This window comes from Cygnus atratus, chromosome 8 (genome assembly GCF_013377495.2).
Source record: "Cygnus atratus isolate AKBS03 ecotype Queensland, Australia chromosome 8, CAtr_DNAZoo_HiC_assembly, whole genome shotgun sequence".
Lineage (NCBI taxonomy): Eukaryota > Metazoa > Chordata > Aves > Anseriformes > Anatidae > Cygnus > Cygnus atratus.
In genome coordinates this window covers 2,169,476-2,186,331 of record NC_066369.1, presented here as the reverse complement: position 1 = coordinate 2,186,331, position 16,856 = coordinate 2,169,476, and the positions used below count along the sequence as shown (strand labels likewise).

General features: G+C 34.8%; 1 protein-coding gene across 7 annotated transcripts in view; it reads right to left on the bottom strand.

Annotated features, from left to right (window-relative positions):
- PTBP2 (polypyrimidine tract binding protein 2) overlaps positions 1-16,856 on the bottom strand; it is a 49,310-nt gene that overhangs the window by 16,843 nt on the left and 15,611 nt on the right. For 6 of the 7 annotated variants that reach the window (XM_035537802.2, XM_035537803.2, XM_035537804.2 and 3 more), the window contains 4 exons: positions 4,867-5,039; positions 4,397-4,540; positions 1,774-1,938; positions 1,587-1,697 (listed from right to left, as the gene is read on the bottom strand). In XM_035537802.2, the coding sequence (XP_035393695.2) occupies positions 1,587-1,697; positions 1,774-1,938; positions 4,397-4,540; positions 4,867-5,039 (593 nt within the window). Of the gene's footprint in view, positions 1-1,586; positions 1,698-1,773; positions 1,939-4,396; positions 4,541-4,866; positions 5,040-11,259; positions 11,294-16,856 lie in introns of those variants that run through there. The other variant, XM_035537808.2, reaches the window with a different exon arrangement.

Here is a 16,856-nt window from a genome sequence, read left to right as displayed (position 1 = left end):
ATAAACCTAAGCCTGTTTCAATTCATTACTTTGGATCAACAGCTTCAGGATCACTCAATGACCACACATGCAGGAGTCACTGTTATTCAATTAAGATCAGTCATTCACGCAGAAGCTGACCACTACAGTGTCCAAACAAGCTAGCATTAGTTTGTCTGAAGTCAACAACAGCACCAGATTCTTTATTTCTTTTCATACTTTTACATACCTCATCCTTTGTTATTTTGCAACTTCTTTACTGATTTGAAAATTATCAGTATAATTCTAGGAATATAATATACAGTCCATTTCACAGACAACATTTTTCCATTAAATCTTCTGATAACGTATGTAAGACTCAAAAAATAAAGTCAAAAAATGCATCACTTGATATTACATTTTACTTCAAAAATGCACTTGTTTTAAAGAGTTATTAACATCCACTACTGAAAAACAACTTTGCAAACACAAATCAAGACTAAATTACAACACTCTGCAACAAATACCCGAGAAACACTTGGATTAAAATATACCTCAAATACGAACCCAAATGGCTTACAATCAATTCCTGCAGCAATTGTAGGTTAAATATCTAGTTTCTGTATCACTATTTTAATTCTACTTACAACATGAAAGATGTAATCCCATCCATGGGAGTTTTTATTTATTACAGTAATATATTTGCACCTCCCTCTATTCCGAAGCATCATCTAATATTTTGTATTATACATCTCAGAAAATAATTTTAACTGTATTCCAAGTTTTTAAGTATTTCCAGACTGGTTTTCAGGGGTAGATTATCTTAAAGTAGATCATCATACGCCAAGTTGAAAAACTCCCTATCCCTGACTAACTTATTTTTTCTGAATAAGAACACCACTTATACTTTTCTTTTTGATAGCCTTTTTTTTTTTTTTTTGTGATTCCCTGTTTTGGCCACCTCATACTCTTTTAATCAATGCCTAATATTTCATATGGTGATGAAGATAAAAATGACCATCTTCTACTTTTTAACGTCCATCTTTATCTCAATAGTCATCATTCTTAAAGGCAGAGCAGAAACCTAAGCCTGCTTTTTCTTTCCTCCACTTTCCTTCACTTTTTCCCCTTAAGTTCTCAGCTATTCTATCACCTATGGGTAATAAGCACTTTCTATGCTACCATGCAACAGTTAACCAACACGTCAATTTTAATCAGCCTTCCACAAACACAGAGTGTATGTGAAGGTTTAAAAATATACATTGATTATCTCTTGAATATTTTTTTTTTTAAATAATATCTATCCTTCCCCTTTGGGTCACCTTTCCTATTGCCACAGATGTTAACAAATCTTATTCACTTAATTCAAAATGTCTGGTCTAGATGACAGTCGATCTTTGTCATTGTTTATCCATATGCTCTCTCCTGCTGTAATGAATAAAAATAATTACTGGTTCTTGCCTCTCATATCAAGGATAGAGTCTCCTATGAACTAAAATTAGGATCTCGCTCTCTTGTGTCACTGCTGCATCATACTCTGGTCCCACAAGTAAGAAGGCACTCTCTTCTGGGCACTTAAAATGAAATCCATGTTTTGTAACTTAGCCTTAAAAGAGAACTATACTTACTAGTTTTGCTTGCTGTGCATTCACTGGATCACCATACTGCAGTAAAGCTTGAAACTGGTTATTCTTTGTGAATGTGATTATCTTCAATACAGCACCAAATTTAGAGAATATCTGTCAAAAACATCATAAAGTTTTACACACAAGTTCCTGCCAATCACAGCTCAAATTAAAACAAAATTCAGCTTACCTGATGAAGAACATCCAGAGTTACGGGATAGTACATGTTGTCAATAATTATTCTAAGTACCGGACTCTGAGCTGGAGTCACTGCACTCTCACTCACAGTGGTCCCACTTATGGGAGCATTTGTTGCCTGCACGGCTGTCACTGCCTGAAGAACAGCTTGGGCCCGCTTTAAGACACAAAGCAACAAAAGACATTTAAAGAGATCTTATTTAATATTTCAACACAATAGCTAGAAATTAGTTAGCAATATTCATAATGGTTATCTTCAGAAAAATCAGAGCTACACACAGAACATAACAGAAGTGGAATGCAGTCCAACTTTGTGAAAAAAATGAAAACATCAATTAAGCCTTCAGACTGCATAAGTATCAATCTTCCTAGTAGCAAGCATATTGTTCTACTAATAAGGACAAAAAACAGAGGATTTTGTGGATGTCAAGACTCCTTCCAGACTCTTTTATAGAAAAAAGCCTACAGAAGCCAATTTTCGTAGTGTTTCCAGTTTGTCTTACAGTTAACATTTCAATTCCATTTTAATTCCGTAGAAGGCTCTGAAAGAAAGGGATAATGCTAAACACTTCCAAACTTCTCAGTTGTAACACAAGGAAATAGTACACAGAACTGACAGTGCCAGAAAGTAGTATCCATAGAGGGATAAACAACCTGGTGTCTGATATTCACTCCCTTTACTAAGAAAAAAAAAGAAAGAAAATACTCTTCAACTGTGGCTGTGTTTTTTTTTTTCCCCCCATTTGTTTTCTTTTGAAACACAAGCAAGGTCTTAGAAATTCAGAGGTTAATGACAACATCGTAAAAACACACATCTACTACATTAAACTACTTCTACTGCCAAAACTGAAAGCATCAGAATGACTAATTTTTTTTTTCTGAGAAAGAAAAAGTACAGGGAAAAAAGATTTCCAGTTAATACTTCCATTAGGACAGTCTTATGAAGCAAAACAATACAAAATGAAGAGACAAAGCGAGCATTCCACGTAAAAATTATGACCAATAATAACCACAATATTAATGCACACAGCATATTTCAGTGGTATTAGAGCTACGACCAGTTCTCATGTCTCACAACTTACATGACACTCCCCAAAATGAAATGAATCAATGAGTAAAGGAGTAAAGAAAGTTTAAAAAAAAAAACAGACCTGGTGAACACTAGAGGTAAATCTTGTTCTCCCAACTACATTTAACATTAATCAACCTAACTCTATAAAAATGCCTTTTGGTAACGATAAGCTCTTTTTGTTCAGAAAACTAGCAATATCTGCACCACCTTTATCTTTCCTTACAGAAAAATGAATAATCAACCACCTTCTGGCTTACAGAAGGACTCATGAAATGCTAGTTACAGAATACTTACTGCCAGGTACCTATTTATAGTCATTAGTTCTGGTTTAAAGAAAGATCTGAAATCCTAGGAATATGAATGTTAAAACTGGGCATCAAAGGGTATGGTGGCATAAAAGCCGCTGAAGAGTCACTACATCCCACGTGCTGTGAAGGTGGTCCTGGGATGTACACAAACCACCATCACCACAGAAGCCAGAGAACAATACTACAGAAAGCTTCTTAAGGCTTACCCATCCAGTATAAATTGGCGTGCAGACAGAATCCAGACACCATTCTTCTCCCCCCAAAATAAAGGTAACTATTTTCCTTTGTAACCGACATTTTGGAAAAAAGGAAAACCAATTTTTGAGAAGTACCTTTGACAGACAAACTATCAAATGTTTCTAAGGAACTGGAACGCTGACGTGATCAACAAGAAAATCAATTGATCTGAACCAAGATGCCTTTAAAAAAAAATTCAGAATAATTATTTTAAAGATAACAGCTACAACTTTACTATTTCCATACCTTATCTAAGACAGGACACCAGTAACAGAAAATGTAACTCAGTATTTGCACAATCTTTTGTAACATCAAGGGGATATGAGAAATTAACCTTAAAGTAATTTTACTTGTGGTAAATGAATGTCTTTTTCCCTATAATTTGTGAGACAGGGTCATCACATTAGGAAAACCTATTTTGCAAAGGTATTATTTTTGCTAAATTTCCTGTCCTATCACACCCAGACATGATAGATCTATTTTAAAATAGGTTCTGCAGAGGCAAAAACTTTTTTTTCCCCTCTACTAGCAAATACATTTGTACATTAATATGTTCTTCTTGAGGAACAGTAAATCACATAAACTGATGTTACCAGTGCTACCAAGAGCGATCACTGAAACGTAGGTATTAGTCATTATCACTATGGAAATTCAAAGAGGCATTAGAATTTCAGTTGTCAGAATTAAATAGTTATTTTTTTGTCGTCCTACAGTTTCTAAAATAAGATGAAAACTTATTTTATGAAAAAAATAAAGTTAAGGCATCTTCAGAATCTATTTTACATTAAGAGAACATATTAAGAAAATTCATCCTAATGGAAAGATCACATACAGAGCAAAATCCCCTTCAATATCACAAAATGGAACAACATAGGTAAAACAGCAGTGTTTAGATGTGGACAAAAGTAGATGGTTTAAATATATGCTACACAAGCCAAGACTATGCACCATGAATCATGTTCTACTGTCTATATTTCTAATAGTGCATAACAGTATACCTGGTTCAGTGTGTTATCAGTCTTTAGTTCTTTATGATTGGAATACTGGATATAGATAGGTTGGTTACGAAGATGAGGTGTCACAGCAGAGTAGTAATTAACCATAGTGATAGCTGCTTCTTCTGTAGCAAGTTCCAAAAAAGCCTGTAATACCAAGACAAACAAGTAAATTTCAATATTTACAAAGTAGACAACCTTTATATTAAAAGCACAGGAAAAACCCAGCACTTAGAGGTTGGATAAAATATTTTGCCAAGTATCAGTCTCTAGAAGATGATTTCTTTCTCCACATGCCAACTTTATTTGTTAAACTACTACATTCAAAAAAATCATCTGTGAAGATGCAGAACTGAGTATTTATCCTACAGCCATCTTTCCTACTTTATGTAGCTGCTAACCACCCCACACTCCCAAACAGAATTACAAGGCAGAGTAAATTAATAATAATATAAAAAGAGGCAACAAATTACCTGATTTTTCCCTTTCAGCATCAGGATGTTGGTTACCTTACCAAAAGGTAAACCTAAAGCAATGACTTCTGTTTCTGTTACTTCCCCAGGCAATTTTCTGATATGAAGAACACGAGACGGAGCCCCATCCATTTTATCGTCACCTTTGAATTTCTTGTTGTCATTACCATTGGCTGAAAGACATATTCAGACTATTTGAAGAGCTTACTGCTATTATTAGTGTTTTGTTAAAATGTTTTTCATTATAAACATGAGAATTTTAAAAGAGCCACCTCTTACTCTCATCTAAATAAAAATCAAGGGTTTAGAACAAATTTTGAAGAGGCAACTGGAAGAACATGAAAAAGTGTTAGGTGGTTCAAGTCTGTTCAAGACTAACTCAATAGCTCTGTGATAACATTTTCTAAGCAAGATAAAAAACACAACAAATCTTTTTTATCTCACTTTCAGTGAGGTATCATATAATGCCATGTAGGAATACTAATAACTCCTCAGAAAGGCTTGAATAAAAACCATATGTAAATAAAAAGATCACCCAGGTTTTTTTTTTTATTTTTTTATTTTTTTGAAAGGAGAAAGATGTCAACGGAATAAAGTGACTAAAGATGCTCCTTAGGGAAAATTGTTTTTAAGGACTGTTTTCACTAAGTAACCAGACAAAGAAATGATAAAAGTTTCAAAGGAAATTTATTGATGATACAAATACAGGAAAAATCATTAAATGCTGAGATGGATGACACTGGAGAACAGTGATGACACAGAGGACTGACATTACAGAAGTCTGATGAAATTTACATCCCCGTAGTTTAAGAGCCAAGTACAAAGTGACCATTATGAACTGTGGACAGAAAAGGGAAGACCAACTATTAAAAACAATGCTGCTAACTGGGAGGGAGGAGAGTAAAAAGAAAAATATAGTATTTTCCTAGCAGAAATGAGGAAAAATCGACATCGTTGTAACAAGACACCAGGAAGATAGTTTGGAATGTTGTCCAGAATTCTCGTAAAGATTTCGAACAAAATTCAATAAAAAATAACTCAATCTGGAGCATGTGAAATAAAGAGCTAGCCAGCTGGATAGAAGTTTTGCTTTGAAAAGCAGCCTACAAAAATACTATTTACTTTGGCTACAAGGTAATAAAACTACTGCCTATAAACATGTCACTGGAGCAAACATCAGAAAGGGTTAAAAGCTAAAGAAAAACACTGTCTTAAGATACATAGATATTAAGAATTAATGCTGGAAATCAGAATGCATTTAGATATGAGGAAAGTGTTCAGATTTCCTTTTTTATATTTCTTTCTATAAAACATGCAGCTGACAGTGAGATACTCCATCTCTCATTTTACCTTAGAAGAGCTGTTCAAAAAAAACAACAAAAACGTGATTAGTAGAAAAATTTATGTAATTATTAGGGTTCAAAATCATGGTTGATGGCAGATACCAATGAGGATTTAAAAAATAAAATTATGAACAAAATTACTTTGATTTTATTTTCTAACTAAAAAAAGTCAGAAGATATAAGGGAGGGAGAAGAAGTGTTAATAGTAAACATTTACATTAAATTCTCCAAAAGCCTTGCCTTTGCAAGAAAGCTGAGGGCAGCATTTTCCAAAGGGAAGAAAATAAAGAAGTCCTCAATTATCACTCAGCTATAGCTGAATATAATCCAGATTTTACATCCAGGAAAGTCACTTAGACCTAAACTGGTCACCTGCACAAAAATATTTCATTAAATTATGAGTGTACTGAGAACAGTAACTTTTGCTAAGAGTATGCTGAAATCATAATTAAGAATTAAAGCTTTTAACTCAGTTTGCCTACACCACGCCAACTCACTGAAGATTCAAAACACAGAATGGAATGGACTCGTATTTTTACGAGTGTACAGTATCCATGCTCCGGTTCTGGATCCAAACAGCCAGACCAGGTAACACATTTAACTAGCTTTTCACCACTTCTAGCAAAATTGACAAACCCCAGTTCTCTGACCAAAGCTATGAACTGTTGCCATTTTCAGTAATAGGGTCATTCTTCATATTTCCACTACAGGAAGTGCTGGAAAAAAGAAAAACCTCTACGTCGCAAATTATTTCTATCACTCCCTTATATCTTTTTCTAACAGCTAAACTTCTAATTGGAACACTTCTCTTTCTACTTCTGCTTGCTTTTCTAATGCTTCTCTCAAATTACAATCTCGATTGATCTACAACTAAAAATCAAAGTAGTCAGTATGCTTTAGAATCAGGTCATATATTTAGAAGATAAAAAATAATACTCTAAAACTGAGCTTTTAAGAAGTTCTTTCACTGCTGAACACTTTCTAAGCCTTTTCCAACTTATTCTAGGAAACAACAAAATCCTTGTGACGTTGCAACTGGTGAAAATTCAGCCAGTAGCATGCAAGCAACAGCACTAGGAGAGGATGAATCCAGGCAATAGTATATGTTTTGTTTTGCTGTGCTGCCAAACCTCATGACTATCGCTTATTTTCATGAGTGTGGAGTTTCATGAAATCAAATATAAATAAAATATTCACTCCCAGCTTTTCGAAATCTTCCCTCATCTCCCAATACACAGGATAAGGAATAAAAAGGAAAAAGCTAAATTCTAGATCGATGTTTTAGTCAGGCTTTAGAAAGATCTCCATCAAAAATTAAAATGCTCAAAAACAACTATTCCTATTCAGTATCTAAAAATTACTTTCACCTAGAATTAAAAAAAGATCTAGGCAATATTTGTCTGCTTACGAGCTTAACTGTATGATCTCATTTTTTCTTCACAGAAGAGAAGGACAAACTTGAGGGAACACAGAAGAGTAAAATTTCAAAAAGTGCACACTGAGCTAGGATTTGAAGTCCCTTTTTAGTCTGTACAAGGCTCTAACCTGTATCAGGTTTTGAAAATGTGGGGAGACTCGTCTTCCAGGTAGCCAGATTTCTGTCTTTCAGACTGAGACAGGGCACAATATAGCATGTTATGCTAAAAACCACATGCAGCCAAAGTTTATGAAGTACTTTTACTTTTCACCTGAAGCTCATTACACAATAGCCTTGCCTAGGTCTTAATTTACGTCTCTACAGAAAGCTAGAAGAAAACACTAATACATTAAGCCTGCCACTCTCTACAATCAACGTATTACAAACTCGCAAAGAATAGAGTTGCAGTGATAATGAAAGTATATTTCCAGTGCCTTTTTATTCTTAAACTTCTAAGTAATCTGAACTCGTTACAAGTTTCGAGAATTAAGTATGGGAACATTAACAACAAGAAACGAAAACACAGAACTCGGACATATTTTTTTCCACAGAATAAGTTCCAAGATTTTTAAGTTGATTTTCTCTTTTTTTCTTTCCCCTTAAAACTAAGGCCTATATTAGGATTACCTAAAGCCTAACCCAAATGTTAGTATTAAAAAAGGATCATAGTCTAGTATATAACCACTCACGCACATGGATTTGTAAGGAAATGCATCTCCAGTTCCTTTAATAATTTCTGTAACACCTGACTACATTACTTTGCCATCTATAAACCTTCCTATCTGATTTTCTTCATTTTATAGAGTTTTTCAACTTTTGCTGCAGTAGGTTTAAAGAACTGTAAAATAAAAATATTGTACTATGTAGCATCTCTTCCTAAAGAGCAGCCTAGAGCCTAAATGTGATTCAAATATCTCATATAAGTTTATTTTTTAAACTATCTACATCCAACACTTACTAATAAAAATAAAAAAGAGGCAAACTAGAAAGTGCTTGTGATATGTTTAATACAGAAGGTATATAAATATAATAAAATAATATACAAAAATGTACAGGATTATGCACTGAAAAACGCAAGACAAGACTTGGGTGGTCATTTAAGGACTGCTGTCAACAACCATTTCCAGTGCTGTGTAAAATGCCCGAAGAAAGCTTTCAGCAGTGGGGCAAGTAAGCCCGACAAAGCTGTTTGTAAGGTATACTCTTCCCAGTAAGTAGCAGAGTGAAAGGTGAACTGACAACATTCACAAAACGAAGCCATAAAATTTACCCCAAAACATCTAAGACCAGATTTTAAGACAGAAGAAATTAACACAGCAGTAGCTATCACTGCTTTTCTTGAATGAAACACAGAACACTTTTTAAATTTTTGGTTATCCAGCCAGCATAGCCTAGCACTAACTTATTACAGCTATTATTGAAACAGTAAAGTGTCATATATTAAACATGCATGCACATATATGTGAATTTTCAAAATATTTGTCAAGCAAATGAAATCAGCTTTTAAGACAATTAGTAAAGTTTTTGGCACCATATGACATCTCTCCCTAACTTTATGTAGTCTTTTATTTGCCATTTTAAATGATACTTCTCAGCTGGAGATGCATCGTTACACTGCACTTAGGAACAGAAAGCCACAGCATTTAAAAATGGGAACACAACCTTTTTTGAGTCACTGAAAGGTAAGTTCAGCTACAGTTAAAGCACCAACTGTATAACAAAAAAAGAACAAGGCACTAAGAATAACACTGCCTTGTGTCAGAAACAGACTACGGCAATAAGCAACCTGAAAGATCTTTCTGGAAAAGGACAAAATTGCAGAAAACTGGGGAGGGTAAGGGAACGTTGGAAGGGGAAATCTCACATGAGAACTAATAACTACTGCCGAGAAACTAACTGCTGTTAAATTGGAAGCTCATTGGCAAGGAGCTATTTCATCACATAGTTCGGCTTTCACCAGACTTAAGAAGCCTGATCAATGCAAACTCCTTTCCCCCCGCAGTTTTTAACAACTATAACGATGCACTGGACCATAATGCTGCGAAGTCTACAGTGGGGAAAAAAAAAAAGTGAGAACACTATGACTAAAACACAGTATTCAGTGTTTGTCCATTTCCAATCAAGTCACAGCCTTAAACATACAGTAAAGGAAAGTCCCATGGCTCTATGATGATAAAGCACTCAATTAAACAGAAATCTAACCCTGAATATTTACTATATTCAATTCAGAATTACAGAACAATTTTTATTTATTTTCCTGTAACAGCTACTGCACTGATGCAAGCCCTCTTTGGTTCTCCGGCGAGGAGAGGAAAAAAAAAAAAAAAGCAGTGTCCTTGTAACATCGATTGTCTAATTCTAAACAAAATCTTGTGTCTACAAACAGCATTCAAAAGCATTATTCTCCCATCTAAGTAGGATCCTGCAGTCTAAACGTAATCAACATACAAGCCACTCCCCTACTGCACAGAAAACCAAGTCACTGAAATTGAATGCATTAGAGTCAACAAAGCCTATAAATGGGCATTATCTAAGCAATCTGGATTCCCTGCCATTTTTAGTTAGAAACTCCTACCTTATTAAACAAATGAAGGAAAACCTATATATATGAGCAACAAAATGAAGTATAACACACACAAAACACATGGTAAATCTGTGGCATTCTATCTATAAAAACCTCAATGCTCACAGGTAGATTTTGCAGAAAAACAGATCCTGAACTTCAGAGTAGCTCCTAGACAACAGTAAATAACATACTTCCTGCTGATAACGATTTTAGAAAACATTAAAAATAGAAGATTTCATCCTAACGAGTTCTTCTTTGCACACTTCCCCACCCCTCCCCACCCCTTAAGATATAACCTCAAGTGTTCTGAGGCCAAAAACACAAGAGTTAAATATTTATAGTTTTACTTTCATATATAAACCCTTTATTTTAAGATGTATATTTTTCCTTCACAGTAACTGTAATGAATATTTTCTCTATAAAGTAAGAGCTACTACAGTAAATACTTTTCTTCCTCATGCACTTTCCATAAAAAAAACTTTCATATTTACACCATCTCTTAATACAGAAATGCAACTATGTGGGTATTGGCAAAGATCTTGCATACCAAAAAAAAAAAAAAAAAAGTTTTTTTCATCTGTTACTTCTTTAAAAGAAGGAGGAAAAAGGTCAGATTTCATCACAGGACACTAACTATAAATTGCCGTATATCTGCAATAGCAAAAATTAATTGATAAACACCATTTCTGCAGAAGTTAATCTCTGTATCACAATGGTCAGTACACCCCACCAAACAACTACAAAAGAAATGCAAAGTTATGCATTCCTGAAACACTTATTTCATCCTTCAATACAATCACTTCATTCAGTAAAAACAAGAGGCTCACTAATAGTTGTATTAATTGTTGTCGCTAATATCAAACATATTTCTTGTTTCACCTAACCGAATAGTTAAGAAGTAGAGAGAGCATCAGGCATATATCCACACAGGAAATATTTGACCAAGTAAAAGGCAACAGAATTAAGAAAATGACAATGGAATTAAGAAAATACCTAGTTTAAAATTGTGGATTCTGACCAGACAGGAACATTAAATATAGCAGTAGTTACTGAAAACAATCACCTACCTCTAAAACAACCAGCTAAGGAAATCACAGAAAATCACAAACTGTGAGGGTGTAAGACAAAGAGACCACTGTGGTTTCATTTGAGATTTTCTTAAGCATATGTGCCTGGCCTGACATCATAGATATAAGGTAGGAAGAAAGGACCTTTGGTTTGATCCAGTGAGAGACTCTGAGACAAGGGCCAGCAGGTTCCTAAAACAAGGAAAATTGAAGTGCTTTTTATTTTTCATAAAGACATCTTGGAGTTCAACCTAAAGATAAAATCTGGAATTCAGAACATTGGAAACAGAGGAAAAAAGTAGATTAGGTACTCAAGGTAAAAATCATGAAGAACGTGGAATTCTCTGAAGTTTCCATTTTTTAATTCTTAAATTACAAGTTACATGTTCAATGTCAACTTGACTTTTTGTTGTGGTTTTGAGGATTTTTAGGGAGTGGGGAGCACATTCTGTAATATTTTCTACTTCAAAGCATGTTATACCCCATTATCCTTGTCTTGCTGGGCCACTGCTATGTTGCACAGTTCTTACCACTTGAACTAAAGCATTCATCAGTAATAACAGATGGATCGTTACTCTGGATACAGGCCACATGCAAAGGAAAGTCTTGACCAAACAGCAATAAAACTACTTTATACTACACAGAATATTGCCCATCAGGAATTTGAGCTCAAATAACTAACTATGGTCAGGCAGATTAAAAGATTAACTATACTGCTTTTAATTAGAACTAGCACATCTGCACACAGGCTGCAACTGTTTCAAACCCCACTAATTAACTTTTCTAACTATAATACAGTTATAATATAGTATAACGGCTATTCAACGTTGCACACCACAGTCCACAACTAATGCACTGAATTTTGGCCCTTAAAATATGTAAAAAAAAAATACTACGGCTAGAGTGCAGTGTAACAAATAGGATAAAAATGAATTGTGGCATAGTGATGCAGACAGAAATCAATTAACGATAATGGCCACATTTTATTTCTCCCATCCTCAAAGGTGTTTTTGTTGGCATGGTTGGTCATATGGTTTTGTTGTTGTTTTGTTTGTCCTTAAATTTCTTAATTTACAAAAAGACAGTGTTCAAACATTCAGAGCATTAAAATTCAGTTTATCCACATGCAAAAACCCACCTGAGTCTGTAGAAAAATGTAAATTATAGTCTATTAATGTTATGATACTTTTCAATCATGTGTTGTACTTCTCCAAATCTTTCCAATTACTATTAATTGTAATCAATTTGCAAACTTCAGAAGTAAATTACCTATGCTAAGGCATCATTAATGTTAACTAATAACCAATTTTACTTAATGTGCTATCAAAAACAGCACATGTATGTTTATACCATAAGTTAAACGGGGCACTTGAAACATGATTATTAGCTTGCATGCCTCAGTGCCAAGTACTCTGTTAATACAATGAATTACCTGTCAAAGTCACCACTAACTTTCCCTGCTAATGAAGTAAAAACAAGATCAAGATTAATAGTATCATTTAAAGCTCCAGGAGTTTAGTGAGCCCAGCTGCAAAATGATTTTTGAAATGTTTTGGCTGATTGAGTAAAAATGCACAAATGTAAACAATAAAAGCTATGACAACTATAGGAAAAAATCTCCCATTTTTTCTGCTTCAATCCTTTGTCTTTGATAAGCCAACTTCCATAAAAGTTTCACCAACTTTCACTTTTTATCTATATCCCTTTAATTTTTTTGTGCTCATGGATTCTAGCAACACAGTTCATGGCATAAGCACCTTCAGGCACAGAGCTGTTCCTAAAACTTCCATCAAGCAGCCCTCTACCTCAAGCAAGCTTGGAATAAAAATAACCCATCATAAAAGAAAGACCCTTTCTAGTTCAACAGAAAAAGGGATTTTTTTTTTATTATTATTTTCTTAGTTTTAAATTTGAAAAATACAGAGTTAATAGTCAATTTATTTTTTTCAATGTAACCTGGCTTCAGCTCTTGTTTCTCAGAATCCTGCTATCAAATCATATTTCAGTTTATCTAAACTTCCCTTTGAGTCACTGGCTGCTGTGCATAAACATGAAAAAATGAATGAATAGTTCCTATGAAGAGGTTATGCCCTCCAAAAATGAGAGCCAAGCATGGTTATGGTAGAGAACAAAAATGGACTCCAAGAATATTTTCAGAAAAGATAAAGGAAAACACTTAGAGTAGTGCAAGGCCTGTGGTTCTGACAACACACCCTCAAGACAATGTCACCTCATGCTAGAGGAAAAAAAGCTTAGGTATCTGCTGACCCGAAACCTTACATAAGTCTTTCCTTGAAAGAAATTATGATCTAGGAGATAGGATTCTACCATAAAACGTTTAAAGAATTTACTTTCATATTGCTCATAAACTACTTATGCTAAAAAAATAAAGAGTCTTGTGTAATTAATAGACATGTTTAACTTAAACGAAATTCCTTAAGGATAAAGACAGCAATAATAGGAGATGCAAGGGTTCAGAAGTAAGTGGTAAGAAAGTAACAGTCATCCTCAAATATCCAGGTCTAAATTTCTTTTGAGGCAGTTCTTTTACTAAAGATACACAAAGTACTTAAGATAGTAACCGGACTTGTACTAAACGTTAGTGTAGTATACTGCCAATTTTCTTTTATCTATATGGTCTTGGAAGATAGATACTGCTGACAAAGCCGTTTAGAAATTTTTCTAGGAACAAACCTCGTATTTTGATCAATTTCTTTAAACAGTCCAACATGATGACATTTTCCTTAATTCTGTATTGTTTATCAAACTGCCAGTGGTGCAAATAATCAGTAAGAATGCAAATCAAACGTTTGTCCAAAAATTTTGCACATTTCTTGACAAAAAATTGGGGACAGATTCATATGTAAGACTCTCCAAAGGAGAAAGAAAGTATGCAACTTTCGTGCCTCTAAAAAAGAATTCGCACAAGAGTGTTCTTAAAAGCATTAAACTACCTGAAAGAGTTGAATACCAGAACCAGAAACAAACAAAAAAAAATACCCTCACAGAACAGTTACTATGTTAAAAAGTTAAGATGATCATTTTAAAAACCTCAGGTTTAACCTTACCCCTAAAGACAGAATCCTTAAAGACACAGCCAACAATTCTATGGAAAACATCAGCTTGCACTAAGAGGTCTTTTTTTTTTAAATGAAGAGTTTTTTAAAACAAACTTCCTCAAGCAATTTGTTTTAAAAAAAAGATATTTCTATAGCACAGACTTGAAAAAAATGAGGGAGTCAAGTTTTTGTTCTAAGTTTAGGCCCGCTAGGGCACTGCTGGTGGCAAACGTGGTTTTTGGATTGTGTACTTTTCCATTAAGGCTCAGAATATTAGACAGACAAACTGGTTCTTTTTTCTGTTCACCTAGGTATCTGCTTAGAAATTATAATGGGATCATAGGTTGAAAATATCAAGGACAAAACCAGTTTAGTTTTCTATGTATTAAACAATGGCCAGGTCTCAAAATCGTGACACCAAACTCCAAGTACAGAAAGTAGTTTTAAATGGTACAGAATAGGCCAGTTTTGACAATATGATTAAGCTCTTCATAAAGGAAGCAGTGACTACAGATTCTCTGAACAGACCCTAGGAAATCTACAAGGGCTGGGCTACAGCTAAAAACCCTATTCACAGAAGTTTTAAAATTCTTCTACAGGAAAAAACCTAATATTAATTTGAACATAAAAAAAAAAAATACATCGACTCATTTGGCTTCAGGAGACAGGTACAGAAAAATTAACATACCAGTTTCCATTTCAGGCCTAATTACTTCTGCATCTACAATTTACAATTGTAAAGGAAACCTGTGCAAGTTTGGAAAAAGTACTTCCAGGCTTCTAATAAGCAAGACAGATGCATGCTCATATATTCAGAACTGAATTTAGAACTGAACTGTTGATTTAGCCTACTGTACAGGTTTCATACACTATTCAAAGACCGGAAGGCAGTAGTGAAATTTGAGCACAATCCCAAGAAATTGCTTAAAAACAAAACAAACAAAAAGCCTCAAATGAAACTAACCCCTTCCCACTGACATCTGTAGAAAATGGCTTGAATTGTAATACTGCATTCAGACTTGGGTATTTTGTTCGTTTGATGTTATTTTTCCACACCAACCTCCTTTATATATTACACAGTTAGTACGACCACTGCAACAGGCAACCACCCTGATACTACAGGAGCATATCTCAGGCCGCTGCTGTTTGTTAACAAGATCTTTCCTCTGAAACCATGTACAGTTCTGGATGCCTAGAAATGTATCAAGAGGTCTCCTTTGTATAAAAAACATAAGGATCAATTCGTCTGAAAACTGCTTCCCAAATCTTCAGTGGTTGGTAGAGGGTGGTGGGAGAATTTGCATGTGTTAAATACAAACTCTTCAGTATACATAATGGACTCTTCTATTTGAAGAGCTTTAAACAGAAATTTCATTTTTCTCAAAAAGTTTCAAGACTTCTTAGAAAAGCTTCTGTAACTTTTCTTCTGAAAACTCAAGCCTATAATAGTTTTTTTTTCCTTCCCCTTTTAGCTTTTTCCCTTTGATAAATTAACTTCCACTTAGTTTTCCTGAAGAAAAATTTTCTCTGAAAATATATGGAAAGTTCCAAAACATTCAGGAAAAACTAGTTTGTCCTGGTAACAGTGACGCCCTGTCCAAAGCTCAATGCCCAACGTCCCCCCCAACTCAAACTACTTAAATGAGAAACTAGAATTAAAAGGAAAGTATACTGCTGAAGCAGTATTATCTTGGACCGCACAGGACATCAAGAAAATGAAAAGATGCATCTCTTTCAGAACCAGAAGAAAGCAAGAAAAGCAGAGAGAGATAAATGACTGTTCCAGGGGTTCTAAAATGGCTACCAGTACACTACACTTATTTTTGATCTATGCTAAAGAAGTCTCATCTCCCCACCTCTAGTTAGGTAACAGTCAACGGAGACAGTACTACTCTCTTCTGCCAACCCACCCTGCACAGGACCTAGCCATTGCACAGCTGCGTGCCTAGTCAGTATGCTGGAAAGCTGCACTTCTCAGTGGCACAGTTCAGTGCTGCATTAGCTCACCTTGCAGGCGTATGAATACTCCAATATTGTGTCGAGCAGAAACATGACCAGTTGTGCATTTTTTCCTGCTTCTGCTAGCGATATAGGAAGAAAAAGCACAAAACTGCCCACTCTGGCAACAGCTGCCATCACAGCACAGCAAGTGTAATATGAAACTGCATCGTGAAGCCCAGTCTTTTACTGCTAGATTAAAAGGAAAGGAAATGATCTGCTACTAATATGAGCAACTGTACTGCTCAACACAATGTGAGAGGGGGAATATATCAGGCACATTAAAACAGTGAATCAGGCAACTACTTGGGAGGCACACCAACACTGATACCAAGAACTATTTCCTCTACATCTCTGAGAGAAAGTGAAAAATACATGTGTTCTTGGGGAAAGGAGAGAAAGGAGAGAAAATGCACAACTCTGTGGTGAGCCCCTCTGATAGAGGTCAATGCAAGTTCAACACTCAAGAGCATATACTGCAATACAAGACATTTTATTATGTGCCAATTCATGAAAAAATTCTATCTAGTAACACCATAA